The 17,185-nt window shown below is 46.5% G+C and overlaps 1 protein-coding gene across 2 annotated transcripts in view; it reads right to left on the reverse strand.

The window, feature by feature from the left end:
• The window catches only part of BLK (BLK proto-oncogene, Src family tyrosine kinase), a 46,624-nt gene that overhangs the window by 17,201 nt on the left and 12,238 nt on the right, over nt 1-17,185 (reverse strand). For both annotated transcript variants that reach the window (XM_088052537.1, XM_005528788.3), the window contains 4 exons: nt 9,784-9,886; nt 7,683-7,731; nt 1,569-1,662; nt 486-584 (listed from right to left, as the gene is read on the reverse strand). In XM_088052537.1, the coding sequence (XP_087908663.1) occupies nt 486-584; nt 1,569-1,662; nt 7,683-7,731; nt 9,784-9,885 (344 nt within the window). In that variant the 5' untranslated portion in view covers nt 9,886. The remainder of the gene's footprint in view (nt 1-485; nt 585-1,568; nt 1,663-7,682; nt 7,732-9,783; nt 9,887-17,185) is intronic.

The raw sequence follows: 17,185 nt of genomic DNA on the forward strand, positions 1-17,185 counted from the left end.
AGCCCATTTAAAGTGGGTCTGGGCACTGGCACTCAGTTTTCTGCCTTGTTAAATTGTTGGTGTGGTCCCTGGCAGATCCCAGACCTGGATCAGTGCACCCCATCCAGAGATTCCCAGTTTACATATGGAAGGTGAAGAGGTTTAACACCATTTGTGTGGGTGGACCAGAAGATGGTCCCTGGCACTGCCCCCATAACCTTTCTGTCATCCTCCCCCAAATCCTTGTTTCCCACAGTGGGTGTAACCAATGGGACAAGAACCTTTTCCCACTTTCCCCACAACAACCTCATCCTCTCTTTCCACACCAATATGATGATTAAAAACTTGTCCTGAGATTTTGGGCAGCATTGTTTAGGATGAGGAAAGACCTCCTGCCATACAGCCCAGCAGTGACATCTTCCTGCCATCAATAAATCTCCTCCTGGAGCTTGTTGAGATCCAGGGCACTGCATCTGTGTTGATCTCTCAAAAGCTTTCCCACTTACTTTTCCTCTTCCAAACTGTCCACTTGTGCCACGAAGTTGCTGGGGATGTATCCTTTCCTCCCGGTGCTGAGGGACTGTGCCAGCCACCAGTCCCCCTCACTGCAAAGGGAGCAGAGGAGAAGGTGTGAGTGCCCAGAGGAGATGTTGGGACAAGCTGAGGTTGTGAGGACAGGGATCGTGGGGTTGGAGCACTGCAGATGGACTAAGACTCCATAATCTGCTCTGCAGCTCCCTCTGGATTCCCTAGGACCAAAACCAGGTTGGAGGCTGTTGGTGTTTCAGGGACTTGTGGAGGTGAAAATCTCTTTCCATGAAAGAGGAGCAACCACAGACCCAAACCTTTGCCGCACACCTCGAGTGAGAGGAGGGGCATCAGGTTCATGGGGTTTATTTTGTCTCTTGAACAGGGCAATGGGGTCCTTTCTGCTCCCTCCTTTGTGCTCCAGATACCTCACCTTGCTGTCCCACTGCTGCCTGAGCCACCAGCCATGCCCCAAAGCCATCCCCATGTGAGCGCTTCTCCACCTCCTTGTCCCACAGGTCCCAATCCAGAGTGTCTGGGTGAGAAACGTCACCTCTGGAGGCCACTTCACAGAGCAGCCAGGGGTGGAGCAGCCCTGCAGGGTCTGCTGAGGGGGCCCCAAGCCCACCTCTGCCCTGTTATGGACTGGGCCTCCTCTGTGGTGAGTTTGAGAAGTTGAAATGAAACCTCACAAGTGTCTGGCTCGGTCCTGTCCTTTCCTCTGACTACACCCAACCCACATCCTTTGCAGAAGCAGAATCAGCACAAACACAGGGCAGGAGCTGTTTTTTCTGTTGTTGTTATTTGTGCTGCTTCTGCACCCACTGATGGCAAAGAGGGTCCTGGTAGCACCCAGGCAGGGACAATACCCAGCCCCAGAGCATCTGTGACCCGCGCAAGTGTCGCTGTGCAGAGAAGAGCCTGCAGCCACGCTCTGGAGCAAAGCCAAGGCACAGGCTCAGCTCTGGTCAGCTGCAAAGTGGTGTCTGACCCCAAGGTCCCCCCTTTCCCAGCCTCCTCATGCTCATCTTTGAGCTCCCTCCTGGCAGCAGGTCACTCACTTGGAGAGGACCCGGAGTTTCTCCCCCTTGACCAGCTCCAGGTCACGGTCACTTGAGGCAGGAAAATCGTACAGTGCAACCACGAACAAGTGATCTGAAAGAAGAATTAACGCCTTTGAATCCAGGCTGCTCCTTGAGCAGCTTGATGCACACCTGGGTGTCTGGTGGGGCATTTCAGCCCCTAAACACGGGGTTCTGTCACCCTCCCACCCCCCAACCCAACCTTTCCACCAACCCAGTTTTCCTGCTCCCCACAACCTCTGCTTAGGGATTAACACTGATTCAACAAAGCATTTTCTGGGTACATATTTTTAAAACACTGCAGAACCAGCCCCCCATCCACAAAACCCAGAATGCCAACAAGAAAAAGGGACTTGTGTGGAATTAGAAGGGTCATAAATAACCTGTCAGAGTTGAGTCTGAGTTTTACACAGTGGTAAATGAAAACTGCAACACTTCCCGGGGTGGCTGTGGAATTTGACTTTAAATGATGTGGGTTTTTTGATTGAAAAAGCATAAAGTCATTGCAGTCTCTGTTATTTGAGGCTGTTTCTGGGATTTAACTCTCCCTGGGTTCATGGTCTGTGGCCTGTGCTCTGGGCTCCTTGAGGATCTTGTCATCCCTCCCTCTTGAGCACTTTTCCTTGCAGATCATGGAATAGTTTGGGTTGGAAGGGACCTTGAAGATCATCTCATTCCACCCCCTGCCCTGGGCAGGGAGAATTCCCATTATCCCAGGCTGCTCCAAGCTCTGTCCAGCCTGGTCCTGAACACTTCCAGGGATGGATCAGACACAGCTTCTCTGGGCTACCTGTGCCAGGGAACAATTCCTTCCTCACCTCTCACCCAAACCTGCTCTGTGCCAGTTTAAAACCACTGCCCCTCATCCTGTCACTATCTGCCCATATGAAAATTCCCTCTCTCTCCTTGCTGTGAGCCTTGTCCTGTGCCACGATGCTCTGACACAGCCCGGGGCTGCAGCTGAAGCTCTCGGTTTGCAAAGCCCAGGGGTGCCGGGGCTGCTCTCAGGGAAGATGTGCAACCCTTCCCCTGTGCTTTGCACGCTCTGAGCTGCTGAAGCAGAAAAGAACAGCTATTTTGGGGAGAATCAAAATTTATACAAAGAATCAGCACATGCACAGGATCACGAAAATCAAACCAAAACACTGTGGTGAAAAACGAAAGGAAAGGAGAAGGAGGGGAAAAAGGAGAAGGAGAGAAAAAAGGAGAAGGAGAAGGAGAAGGAGAAGGAGAAGGAGAAGGAGAAGGAGAAGGAGAAGGAGAAGGAGAAGGAGAAGGAGAAGGAGAAGGAGAAGGAGAAGGAGAAGGAGAAGGAGAAAAAGATTGAGAATAAAGAGAAAGAAAAAAATAGGATAAAAATTAAAATTTAAAGAAAAAGAGAAAGAGAAAGGAAAAGGAAAAGGAAAAGGAAAAGGAAAAGGAAAAGGAAAAGGAAAAGGAAAAGGAAAAGGAAAAGGAAAAGGAAAAGGAAAAGGAAAAGGAAAAGAAAAGGAAAAGAAAAAAGAAAAAAAGAAAAAGAAAAAAGAAAAAAGAAAAAAGAAAAAAGAAAAAAGAAAATAGAAAAAAGAAAAAAGAAAAAAGAAAAAAGAAAAAAGAAAAAAGAAAAAAAGAAAAGGAAAGAATGGGAACTGTGCTGCAGAAAGGCTCAGCCTAATTAATGCATGGAGACCGATGGACAGCCTATTATTAGCATTTTTCAAAACAGCCTGTCAAGCCACTGTCTTTGGGTGACCTTTTCAAATAATGCCACCAGCAAGGGAACCAGACTGGCCCTTTGTCACAGCAAGATAACCCTGTCTCTGGGGCAACTTGGGGTTCGTGTCTGTGCAGGGCTGGCTGCTGCTCCGATGGCAATTTGTTAGCGAGGAGAAAGGGTCAGCATGGGAGAAAAGGCAGCTCTGGAAAGCAGAGCCCTGAGCAGCTCCCTGCAGGCTTTTGAGAAGGAAATCGGAGATCCATGAGAGGTTCCAGCAGAGCCTCTCTCCCAGGATGGGAAAAGGATGATCAGTCACGAGGGAGGATGCTTTGAAGTCTGAAAATAGCTGGCACGGTTGGGGGCTTCCCCTTGAGGCAGCTCGAATTAGCAATGCACCCAAACTCTGTCTGCCTCCTTGAGAAAGTTGTTATCGCACATCTGCTCAGACATGAAAGGCTCTGGGGCGTGCGCCTCCTGTGAGGTGTCCACAGCCAGCCTGTGATCCACACACACACCCTCCCGCTCCTCTGCAAAGGGAAATAATGCAGTGATCACGCTCCTGCTTGGAAAAACGGGAGCAAATGTGGAAATACCGCCAAGTCCAGAGTGGCTGTGTACTCCAGAAAATGAAAACGGAGTTTTGATCTCAAAGTGACTGACGTAAGTGAAAATAAATGAAGTTAAAAAGAAGGAATACAGCAAGGACAAAAAGGGTTTGTATGCTGAAAAAAATGCTTTATCACCTCTTATCCCAAAACAGGCGCTGAGAACACTGAAACGAGCCAGCAGAAAAGCTCTCTCTGCCCAAGCCAGCAGGAGTTGCCATCTCATGATGAAAGGGGCTCTTCCTGTCCCTGAGTCCATCACGCCAGGAGAAACCCATGGGTAGCACTGCCTTGGCCAGTTTGATCCACTTGGGCCACGAGAGGCTCTGCAGATAAAGCTGCCAGCCCCAGGCTTTGATTGGGAGCCAAACACATCCTGGCTGGGAGCTGCTGTCAGGAAAGTCTGATACCAGCAGGGTTTGCGGAGGCTGAGCGCCAGCTTGGTGGCTCGATGGGGGTGATTCAACCAATCCTCCCACTGCTGGCTTGTCCTGAATGGAAGGACTTTGCAACCACCTCATGGCCACAAAGCTGGGCTCAGACTGTGCCAGGGTGTCCCAGAGGATCAGCTGTTGGTTTGGAGCCCTTTTAGGATGGTCCTGGTGTCAGTGGCAGCCTGCAGGACACGTTGGGCAGCTGGGTGCACTGAGCTGTGGGTTACTGCTGCTGGAAATGGGGTCAGCTCTCTGTCTCAGCCTGGCATGGGCTGGAATCACTGAATCCTAAACTTGGGAAAGACCTCTAAGGTCATCAAGTCCAACCCAGCACTGCCAAGGCAACCCCTAAACCATGTCCCCAAGTGCCACATTCCTGTGGCTTTTAAATCCCTCCAGGGATGGTGATTCCATTGCCTGGGCAGCCTGATCTGGAGACTGATAATACTTTTTGTGATTTTTTTTCCCCTAATATCCAATTTAACCCTCCCCTGGTGGGTTAAATCTCCTCTTGTCCTTTCACTTTTTACCAGGGAGAAGAGCCCAACCCCTACCTGGCTACAATCTCTTTTCAGGGAGTTGTGCAGAGCCAGAAGTTCCCTCCTGAGCCTCCTTTTCTCCAGGCTGAGCCCCTTTCCCAGCTCCCTCAGCCTCTTTTCCTCAGATGTGCTCCAGATCAAGGTAAACATTTTTGATGAGAGGTTTTAATTTCTCACTAAAAACTCATCCTTTTCAGTAGAAACAACCCTTCCTTTTCCCACCTCATCTCAAATTCACATTTTTGACAGCATTCCTTTCAAGTGCAAAACCACATTCATGTAACAACAACAAAAACGACCAAGAATTTCAGCATGAACTTTGAGATGCTGCAAAAGACCTCAAGTTCCAGAGCATCTGGATCTGAAACTCAGTCCTGATCATATTTTGGTCAGAAAGAAGAAAGTGAAGAGGTAGAAGAAGTTGTGGTTCCTCATGAGAAGAAGTGGCCTCGCAGAGAGTTTGACTCCTTGTGCTGCTTCAGGTTATTAAAATCCCTGAGGACAAGCACCCAAAACCACCAACTCTTTCCATCAGTGGGATTTAAATCCAGCTGTGAGCAGCTGGCAGGGCAAGACCAGGGGTTATGCAGCCTATTTTCTACGTCTTATCCATCCAAAGCAAGCAAACAGCAGCTCTACCATGGGATTCTTGGGTTTGGGGCTCACCATGGGCCAGGACTTTGCAGTGTCGGGGGCTTTGGGGGTTCAGAATTAAAATTTTGACACCAAAGAGACTTAAAACCAGCCTTAAAAACTTTGTGATTGCTCAGGGAACGGTGTTAAAATGAATGGGAGACTCACACCATGGAAGAACCTCCCCCAATGAATAAAGGATTGGTGATGCCACATGGACCACATTGAATCCAGAGTTCTGCACCCCTTGGCTGCCTTTGTGTTACTTCCATGAGGATAAATAATATCAGGAGGAATTAGTTTTTTTTTGTTAAAAATAAATAAATAAATGATTTCTGAGACAGGGGTGTGAAAACTGGGAAGTGTGAGACAATTTCAACAACTCAAGATCAGGAAAAAAAACCAAAGAAAAATAATTCAAAATGCAAGGAGATAAAAAAAAAAACCCAAAACAAAAATTAATAAAAAAAAGGAAAAGAAAGGTTTGATTTTACATTACATGCCACACATCCATAGCCAATATTTTTTCCTGATTGAATTTAAAGTGCTCCCACTGGATTTAATTCATCTCTCTGAATTTATTTTTTTATATGATGTGATTGCCTGGATTTTGTGCTTTCTCTTTAGATTCATTTGAATTGCTGTCACTTAGAAGATCTCTGGTATCTCAAATATCTTGCATGATTCTTATCAGCCCGTTTTGCCACACAGGGCACAGTCAGATGTACCATCATTTCAGAAAACTCAGACACTGGCAGAGAAAAATAGGAAGCTTTCCACACTGTCAGTGTGAATATTCCTCCAGAACTGGAACTGAATCTAATGAACAAAATTCATTTTGAGAGCTGAAAATGGCTAATATTGTACTTAATCCATTTTTTTAGCACCTTTCCACTTCTGCCTTCAGGCATGAAGGAGAAGTAAAATCTGCCTCCCTGATCACAATTTCTGCTGTGACTCTGACCCAGAGCGGGGGAAAAAAACATGTTATAAAAACCCTGTGATAAAAACCCTGTGATAGAAACCCTGTGATAAAAATCCTGTGATAAAAACCCTGTGATAGAAACCCTGTGATAAAAACCCTGTGATAAAAATCCTGTGAAAGACTGTCAATCCCTGCTCAGCTGGGGAGGTGGGAGAGCACGGCCACTTAGAAATGTGCCATGAAAACAATTCAGCAAAAGAATTTCTGGAAAAATGGTATTTCCATGAAAACACACCCCAGCTCACATGGTTGAGGATCTTCACCTCCCACAAATTTGATCTCCATAACAAAAGCCAAATTTGAAGAATATTTTGATGCTGCAGGAGTTCCTGTGCTTGGCCCATGGTAGGAACCCTCCATCACCATCCATACGACCTAAGAGGACCTAACACTATCATTCCCATTTATTCACCACCCCCTTTTCTCTTCCCTCACACCATCTCCCCTAATCCTACCCTTTCATCCACATGAAGAACTTCCATGAGTTGCTAACTGCCCTCTTCCAAGCTTCCTCTATTTTTTTCCCCCCTCTTCTACTTATCTCTGTCTCTGTCCTTAATCTGCAGAACTTCTTTGACAGAAATACACATGAGCTGCTGTTGGAGGCTGGGCAGAAGGAGCTGGGGGCTCCCTGCTAAAAGACAATAATCTCCAAACACCATCTGTGACCCACAGATAATTGCAGAGGTGGATGAAGCCAGCAGCCCGTCTCCAGGCAGGGGCTCTGTGTATCCTTATTTAATGCTCTTTCCTTTCTTCTCCTTCTCTTTGTAGCCTCTCTGGGCTCTCTGATGCCTGCTATTTCCTCTGAAACTTTCAGCTGGCTGGATAAAGCATCCGTGACTTGTCAGTCTGCAGACAGGGCAGAGAAATCTCACACAGCTCCAGTCTCAGATCTCCCTTTGCTCCGCCAGCCATGGAATCACAGGATTGGAAGCGACCTTAAAGATCACCTGGCTCCAAAGGAGAGGGACTGCTTTTCCCTCTTGGTTTCCTTGATGAGCAGGGGGAAATTGGCAGCTGCAAAGGCTTGGTGATGTAAACTGAGTTTTCTGAACCAATCTGATAAACTCCCCGTCTGGCACAGCTGCGAATGCAGAAACCACAGGCCAGTGACGTGATGGCTTGTCCTCAAACCCTGACATTTGGGGACCACCACCCTACAAAACCCCACAGGGAGGCAAAGAAAGCAGAACCTTACCTTGTGCAGAGGCTTGGTTTAGATGAGGGTTGTTGATAGCTTGTCTCCCCTGTGATGGAAATAGGAAAAAAGGAGATATTTATTACTTTGCTGTGTTTCAGGAAGAACTGATTTCAGCTTCACAAACAAGTGGGAGTCTGGTCCAGAGTAAGTCAGCAGCCCCTGTGCCTGGCTCCACATGTCGTGATGGCTTTAGCACATTTTGCCATGAGGTGTTCATAGCTGTCTCCACAGAAAGCTGGAATAACCCTTGGCTTCCTTCTGAGCTAAAGCAGAAATCTGCTGCCCACTCATTTGGAGCCCGCTCTGTCCAATCCCTGTCCACTGATGCCAGATTTCGGGTCACTGAGGGATGAGATAGGAATGGTCCAAATGAGAAATAGCAACTGCAGAATTGTTTGAAGCAGAAAAACAGAGATACTGTCTGCCATAATTGTCCCAAGGATCATGGGTATATGATATCCTTTGCTCAAGATTACATTCAAAAATGGAGGCAGTGACTGCGACAGCAAATTCATCAGAGAACTGCAGAAATCATAGAATATTCGATGGTCCTTGTGGATATCCACTCAGGATATTCTGTGATTCAATGATTCTATGATTCCTGAGATGGAAGGGGCCCAGAAAGATCATTGATCCAGCTCTGGACCCTGCACAGAGACCCCAACAGCACCTGCTTTAACAGACAAATATCAACAAGTTACTGCAACTCATCTGGGCACAGTTTTAAAATGTTGACTTTGTCCCTGGTTTGGTTTGGCCCTGCTGCTGGAGCTGGCAAATTGTCCATAGATCACTCCAAATGAGCTGGGATGGAACATTTTGGGGGATAACAGTTTGAAACTGGCCTTCACCCGCCTGTGGTGGGTGTTTGACCACAGCAGGCACTTTTATACACATGCAAAAGTGGTGAAATACTGACACAGAACTAAAAACACCTCATGTTTTCTGCCTGCACCACCCTTTGACCCCAACTTAGCAGCAGTGTGGGGTGGGAGAGCTGCTCATCCCCTGCCATTTCTCATTTAAGTGGAAGAAATTTGGATTACCCCTGACATGTTGGAGCTGAGTGCCTGTGGCAAAAAGTAACAAATGGCAAATGGTGGTCAGTGATACAGCATTTATACTGATAGTGGCTCCTCTCCAGTGGGCTGGAGAGAACGAAATTTAGGAAAATAACATCTTTTTGTCAATCTGACATCTGCTGTCATGAAAACTGGACTGAATAGCCATGGGAGAACTCAGAAAAGAAAGTAAAGGTGTGAAAAACATCTCCAGCTGTCATACAAAGCAATGATTAGCAATTCCTCCCCTCTCCCAGGGCTCGAGGTGGTTTTCACATGAGAGTTGCACCTCGAGTTTCTCTTGTGCTGGCTGCTGGCTGCAGTGCTGGCAGGGGCAAGGAAAGACAGAACAATTTCATGTCCTTTGGACAGCAGCAGAGGTGAAGTGACTCACAAAGTTTAAACAAGAAGTTTGTCATTTGAGGTCTCCCAAACCCTTCCCCAGCTCCTTCCTGCTCTGTGTCCACGCCAGCAGAGGCTGGGGCAATGCAAAGGGAGCAGCAGATGCCCAGGATGTCTCAGCTCACCCCGACAGAGACTGGCTGCAGACCCCCTTCACTGCGCCCGTGGAGGACTCACAGTGGGGAAGTTTCCATTGTGGTTTGCAGCTTTGAATCTTAGCCTGAATCTGACCCATCTTGCAAGTCAGCAACATCAGCCTGGGTTTCAAAGTGCTGATGAGAAGATATTTCAAAGTACCAATACACAGTATTTTAGGGGTTTTATATATACAGAGGTTTCTTGAAGCCCTTCCCATCCCTGTCCAAAAGGGATCAGCTGTGAGGACCAGGTTTTCCAGAGAAGCTGTGGATGACCCTGGATCCCTGGAAGTGTCCAAGGCCAGGTTGGACAGGGCTTGGATCAGCCTGGGATAGTGGGAGATGTCCCTGCCCATGGCAGGGGGTGGAACTGGATGGGCTTTCGGCCATCAACCCAAATAATTCTGTGATTCTGTGATTCTAAATATTGCCTGCATCACTCCAGACACCAGCTGAGCTGTGAGGGGATCCCAAAAGGACACAAAACTGCAGGCTTACCTTGGGTGGGGCAGGAGGAGGTTTGCCCTTGGTTTTTGGGTTGCCTCCAGAAGTGTGTTTCTCATTGGGCATCAGCTGATTTTTGCTGCCAAACAACCCCATCCTGGAAGGAAGAGCAGAAATTGTTCTTAATGAGACTGCTCTTGGGGAAAGGTGCAGGCACAAAACAGTCTTTGCATTCATGAAGAAGCAGGTGGGGAAGATCAGAATGCAGGACAATGGGACAGGGAAGAGAGGAGTTGAAAACCATCCTGTCTGCAGTCCTCCTGCTACCTTGGACCTTGTGAGCCCCATGGTTTCTGTTGCCCTGGTGTTTCACACTTGGCAAATGAGGTTCAGACAGATGCTGTAAGTCACCAAAAAAACAAAAAAAAAAAAGGCTGAAATGCTTTGGATATGTCCCCTCTCCAACTCAGAGATCCCCACCTGATACTGAACTTGCTCCAGAGCTGGGCGATGCCAGTGGGATGAAGATGGATTTATCAATAGCCCTGTGCTGAGCTGTTCAGCTGCACCAGGGCTTCAGGAGGGTCACACAGTGCCTGGCCCAGGAGCGAGTCACCTCAGGCTGCTCAGAGCTTTCTGCAGCTCGTGTCCCACCCACGCAGCGAGGGCAGCACGCAGATGTGGCTGTGCACGGAACCAGTCCCGCTGCTCCTCACGTTTCAGCAGCACAAACTCACACCTGGTTTGTCCAGGAAGCCACAGGACCTCTTTGGCCCTTTGGAATACTGTAAGAAGTTTTAGGAATGTGGTGCAGCTTGCATCCATCCTGCTTGTAAAGTGTGGGCTGAGGGATTGTCTCATCCATCTGCAATAGTCGGGTACTTTTTGGTGTGCTCTGGGTCCCCACAAGGTGTGGTTCTCCCAGAAATCATGGATTAGGTTCCCCCATACCCTATGGATACCTCAGACCTTCTGGACACCCCAAAGATCACTAGACACAAAGGAATCAAACCCTTTCCATGGATCATCATCTGGTCTGCATTAAGGTTTCCAAACTTGGGCTTGAGGAGCGTTTGACTTTCATCCTAGAAATGTGTTTTCAGCTCCAGTCAGGAATTCGAGGATAATAATGGGTCTGGGTAGCCAAAATGGCCAAACTCTGCTTGGAGCCTCAAAAATGAAGGAGCAGATGAAGCCAGCATTGCTGAAGTGCAACATCCAGTGCCAAAGTCTGCCCCACCCCTGCTTTGAACCAAAGGCTTTGGAAGGTATGGGCTATATGCCCCAAAACCCCCAAAATTCAAACCCTGAATACTCATAGCTGTGCAGAGACAAAATTGACTCCTATTCTTGCCAAAATACCTCAGTGTCTGCCGTGATCATGGAGGATCAGGGACCTCAGATCCAGGGACATCCCCCAAATGTCAGTCTGGCACTGTGTCTTGGTACCAGTGTGTTCAGAAAAGCTTCAAGCAAGCCAGACTCACAGGGAAATATATTCCAGCAAAAACAACCTTTTTTTCTTTTTTTTTTTTTTGCTTTCTAGCATGGATCTAATATTTCAAAATCTGGGACTGTGAAATGAGGTTTCTAATGGAGCCATCACAATATTTTAAGGTGTTTTTTTTTGGGTTTTTTTTAATGCCTTTTCCCTTCTGCTTTATTTTTATCATCACTGATAAGGTGTGCAAAACAGAAGGAACTGGTGAAATATTTCAGGATAGCCCGAAACACACTTCCCCCCATCCAAAACTTTTTCATCTCTGAGATTTCCTTTGACCTGAGTTTACAGATGGCACATCCATCTGTCCCCAGGCCTCAGCTCCGCTCCAGGCACTGACAGCATGGTCAGAGGGGGAGTTTCACCTATTAAATCAACCAGAGCAGTTCCTGCAGCAATTTCATTTTCGTCTGGCAGCCTCCAGGTTGCACCCAGAGCTTGCTCTGCTTAGCAGATCTGGTGGGACAATGGCACATGATTCATTAGAGGAACTTTTCCTGCTCTTCCACTCACAACTTTGTGCCAGGATTTCAGATTCTGGATCGTGGGTTTTTTGCCATGAGAGTGGCTGGAATTTTCTTTTTATGCAGGGAACAGCAAGGTATCATTTTAATTAAAGGTGGGATGATGGATAAGTTTTAGCTGTCACTCATTACCAGCTGTGAAAGACAGAAAATCCACCTACATGTTTGTCATTGATTTGTTGTCCTTGTTACGGTCTCACTGGAAAATCCTGGGATCTTTGCTATACTCTGCTCCCAAATGAGAGATAATTCATGCAACTGCCGTGTTTCCGGCAGATTTAGGGAAAGTGAGACTCAGCACAAGTCAGCAATTTGCTTTGACTGCCAGCTGTGTCACAAGGATGATTTTATGGGAGGACTGAGAGACATCTACAGGATCATGGATGCTTCTTCTGGGGTTTCCAGTTGTTCTCAATGCGTGATGGCAACGAAAAATATTTACCCCTCAAATATATCCTCCCACACACATCCTCCCTCTCCCCTTCCTCCCTGTGTCGAGCGGTGCAATTCATCCAAAAATAAGAACACCAGGTACTCACATAATTAATGTAATGCAAAATAAGTAAATAAGTAAATAAGTAAGTAAGTAAGTAAATAAATAAATAAATAAATAAACACTATTATTATTATTATTATTATTATTATTATTATTATTATTATTATTATTATTATTATTATTATTATTATTATTATTATTATTATTTTTGAGATTATTTGGGGGCCTTCAAAAGGGTATAAAATTCTGTTGGAGATTTGACCCACTGGACCAGCTGGTCTTCCAAGAGGGAAGGCAATTTCTGGATGGGTCTTCACCCTGGCAGGGACACCTGCAGGACATGCAGCCCAAAGATGGGGAACACTCACTTTTGGGTGGGTGAGTTTTAATTTCAATTTCAATTTTAATTTAATTTAAATTTAATTTTCATTTTCAATTTTCTCTGTTCAAATACAGAGATAAATCCTAAAGTAGATCCACAGGTGCTTTGCAGTTGTGAATTCTGCAGGGCCAAAGACTGAAAATCTGTACATTTCTAGCTGAACTTGCTTACACTGTTATGCTTTAGTCATAGCCTGTTGACCAAATCTGAGCCTAAGTGGCTTGAGCCACACTTAGCTGTCTTTGAGCAGTTTAGAAAGTGAGGAGATCTCATGACTCACCAGGAGAAACTACGACCTGGTGACATTAAAACATTGCAATAGATGATGGAGCTGTTATTTATTCATGAGCAATATTTATTGTATTAGCTGTAAATCTAATCATAATCATCCACACCATCACTGTGTCCTGCTTCTCCCACTGGGCCAAGAATCTTCTCGTGGTGACAGCACAGGTGGGGCAGAAAGGGAAAGGCCTGGAGGAACATCAACCTCGGCAAGTCCCACCAGGGCTTGGGGCCATCCCAGCTCCTCTGGCAGTGTTTGAGAGGAGTGGGCACCACAACCTGACCTGTGCACCCCTGGGGGGACATTGCAGCCCTTTCTGCACCCTGCTGAGACTGGAAACACCTCTCTGCAGCCTTGGGCAGGCTCAGCCTTGTCCCCACGCGAGTGTTGGAGACACAGCCGTGCAACAGCCGCTCAGAGAGGGGAACAACACAGCCCACTGCAGGTCAAGCCTCCCACAAAGGTCACTCGCTCCCACCCACGCACAGAAGGGGTTAGAGCAGCTCTGGGGATTCACAGAATCCCTACAAATTCCACCAGTCCCACTCTCCCACTTGCCTCCGACACCTTCGGCAGCCAACGCCACCATCCTTTGGGCCAGCAGGTGCTGAACAAAACCCAAAAAAGTCCTGCAGACAAATTTTGGATACAGAGAGCTGCTGGTTCCCATTTCACAGCTGAAATTCAATTGTCAAAAAATAATTTTATTTTCAAAAATAAAGGCAGCTGAATTGAGTGTACGTCACGCCAACGTGTTTCACTTCTGATTAATGCTTTTAAAAATTATCTTCACGAGAAAAAACAAATGAGAAAAACCATTCAGAGTAGTTCTCCCACCCCATTTTTATTTTTTTTTCCCCCACTGGAAAGGAGCACTGTGGAGAACACAATTACTCAGAAAATCATGGAAATTTCCTTTAGTGAATTTATAGTTTTTCACATCTAAAAATATTGGTTTTATTTAATAACTAAGAGGGGAGAAACTTTTTTCCTCAAGCCTCCAAATTAATAAAACAAGACCATTTTAAAGTGGCCAAAAATCAAAGCAGAACAAGCAGAACAAAAAAGTTTTAAGGCAACACAAAGTTTTTTTCCATATCCCTCTTCATCAGGGAATGAAGTGATAGGACAAGGAGAAATGGGTTTAAACTGAGAGTGGAAATTTAGGTCTGATATGCAGAAGAAATTCTCCCCTGTGAGGGTGGGGAGGCCCTGGCACAAGGTGCTCAGGGAAGCTGTGGCTGCCCCTGGATCCCTGGCAGTGTCCAAGGCCAGGTTGGATGGGGCTTGGAGCAACGTGGGATAGTGGAGGGTGTCCCTGCCCATGGCCAAGGGGTGGAATGAGGTGATCTTTAAGGTCCCTTCCAATCCAAACCATTTTATGATTTTATGATCCTATATGCATTAAAAAAATAACAAAAATCCTTTTTAGAAACAAAATGATGAAATTCTTGGGGTGGTCCTGTGCAGGTCCAGGAGCTGGACTTGATGATCCTTGTGGGCCCCTTACAACTCAGGATATTCTGCAGTTTTATGAGTCCAGCTTAGCTGCTGCTAGGTCATGAGTAAAAGATATTTGATGCAGAGATGTTCCTGGAAGAGCCAAGCTGAGGAAGCCAACAGACACCAGGACAATGAGCTCTGTGGTGCAGCCAGCCCTGAATTTGTGGGACAAATGTGCAGGTCACAGGAACACCAGATGTTATGGGCAGAACCTCTAAAACGGGCTGGGTGCCCACACTGGGGAATGATAGAGTGCAATTTTAGCAGCCTTCACAGGGGCAACTGAGGTGGCATTTTGGCTACAGAAGGGTGGACACAAGTTCAAGTGTTTCTGCAGGAATGGGTCAAAGGGAGTTCTTCCAAAGATCACAGAATCACAGAATATCCTAAGTTGGAAGGAACCCACAAGGATCATCGATCCAGCTCCTGGCCCTACCCAAGACATCCCAACAATCCCACCCTGTGCATCCCTGAGAGCCTTGTCCAAACACTCCTGGAGCTCTGGCAGCCCTGAAGCTGTGGCCATTCCCTGGGGAGCTCTTCCAGTGCCTGACATGCTCTGGGGGAAGAACCTGTCCCTGATATCCAACCCAAACCTCCCTGGTTTCAGTTTCACACCATTGCCTTGGGTTCTGTCATTTCAAAGCTTTGCCCGTCTCATTTTTACAGTGAGCAGCCCCGAACCACCTACTGCTGTTGGCTGCTTTCCTCTACCAGGGCAAAAGAGATTGAAAGTCATTTCTGAAGAGAATTCAGCACTTTCTGCAAGAGGGATGTGGAGGACACTGTCAGGCAGCCTTGGGATTGCATGGGCGAGTACAGGAAAGGAAACAAGACCAAATCGAGCAGAAAAGCAGAAGTCTTGGCTCACCATTTGCCTCAACCCCATGAAACTGCCATGGAAAAAGAGGTTAATACCCAAGTAAGCCAACAGAGTTTCACTCTGAAGGCAGCTCCAAAAAAAAAACCCCTAAGCCTACCAAAATCACAAAATAAGCCCCCTTTCCACCCAGATTTTGCAGTGGGTGCAACGAAGTGCATTAACGGTTCACCAAGATCAGATATTTTAATTAATTTTAAAACTTAAGAATGTCGCTTTTTATAAGAACACATTTTTAAAAGGAAATTATTAAAAAACTCTAAAATAATTACTTTGAAACTGCAGATCTAGACTATTATGAAGGGTTTAAATGCTGAATCTCCCTTTTCAAGTCCTCCCCTGTCCTGAAAGAATTGCTGAAATCAATTCACTTCAGATGCAATAATTTATGCATTCCAAATTTGCATTTTTGCATCAGTGAGGAGCAAAAAAATTCAGTAAAATAAATTTCCTCCAGTTCTCAGCACATCACAGATGCATTCAAATCTCTTTTCCCTCTATCAAATAGCTCTTCAGAATATTTCCTGACCTAGCACCCTTGGATTGCTTTGCAAGACACAAAACTGAAGAATTACTGAAGATCTTGGTGGATTAGCTCCTTAAATAAAAAAGAAGATTTGCTGCTGAAGCAGTTTTTGCTGTGACTGTTTTCTGCTTCTGCTGGGTTTTGGTCAAGTCCTTCTTAGCTCATATTTTGAAACAATTTGCGACTCCAATGCTAAGAGGAGGTAAGGAAACAACTCCGAACCAACGTGCTGTGCTGTAAAGAGCACTGAAACCATGAGCAAGGTCTTTATCAGAGGCAGAAGGTGGAGGCTACAGCCATCCTCCGTGACATGGTGGCCAAAGCCTGGCTGCCCCATCCCTGGAGGTGTTCAAGGCCAGGGTGGATGAGTCTTGGAGCAACTTGGTCTAGTGGAAGGTGTCCCTGCCCATGGCTTTAAGGTCCCTTCCAATCCAAACCAAACCATTTTGTGATTCCATGATTCCAGCACTGCAGAAAGTCCCTGTGAAGAGCTGGAGAGCCCAGAGCAAGAATCATAGTAGTTCTTGCTGGGGAGAGAAGCAGAAGTTGGGTTTCCATGTTGCATCCCCTCTGGAGAACTGGGAATATCCTACTGGCAGTGTTCAGACCCCATTCCAGTCCCGATCTTTGATGGATACCAGGTTGTGTTTGTGCAGTGAGGATTCTGTCAAACACTCTGGTCCATGTCAAAGGTCCTTGAAGGAAGACAAAGAACCCCCAGGAGCAGCCGAGCTCTCCTGCTGAGGTGAGGTGCTGATGTTGGGGCTGATCCATCATAAAGCCTCTTACACCCAAAGAATCCCAAAGCAGCTGTAGCTGCCTCCTTCTCTTGGCCCCATCCTCCTCCATCCCCTTTCCAGTGCATCCCACCTCCCTGGCTTGGACTCTGTCCAGGTCCCAGTCTTGAGCACAGCCAGTGTGGCCAAATTGTCTTGGAAATGTCTGTTCCCTGGCAGCCCAGGGCAGACGGACAACAAATCCGGGAGCTTTGTGGTCCTGTGATTTATCCCTAAGTGAGGGTTACACATTTCAGGAAAGAGAATGAAGCCCACCGGCTTATTTGAGGATCTCCTGCTACAATCCAAGCCACCTTTCCATTTCTATTACAATTTATATCTGCCCTAAATCTATCATTTTTCTTAGGCCATACTTTGCAGGTGAACCTGGCCCAAGTAAGCGAACCAAGCGGAAAATCCATCTGTTGCAGGCCTTTCTGAAGAGCTGGGACAATCTGTGGCAGAAGGCTGTGTGAGGCTGGAGGGATGTGGGAAAGCACAGATTTCCAGGACCTTGAGTTTAAGCAGACACGGAAAGTTTTTTGACAGGGAATTTAAAAAAAAAAAAAAATTAAAAAATAA

Source organism: Pseudopodoces humilis, chromosome 3 (assembly GCF_049639895.1).
Source record: "Pseudopodoces humilis isolate 2021_Gansu_Grassland_sample_001 chromosome 3, ASM4963989v1, whole genome shotgun sequence".
NCBI lineage: Eukaryota > Metazoa > Chordata > Aves > Passeriformes > Paridae > Pseudopodoces > Pseudopodoces humilis.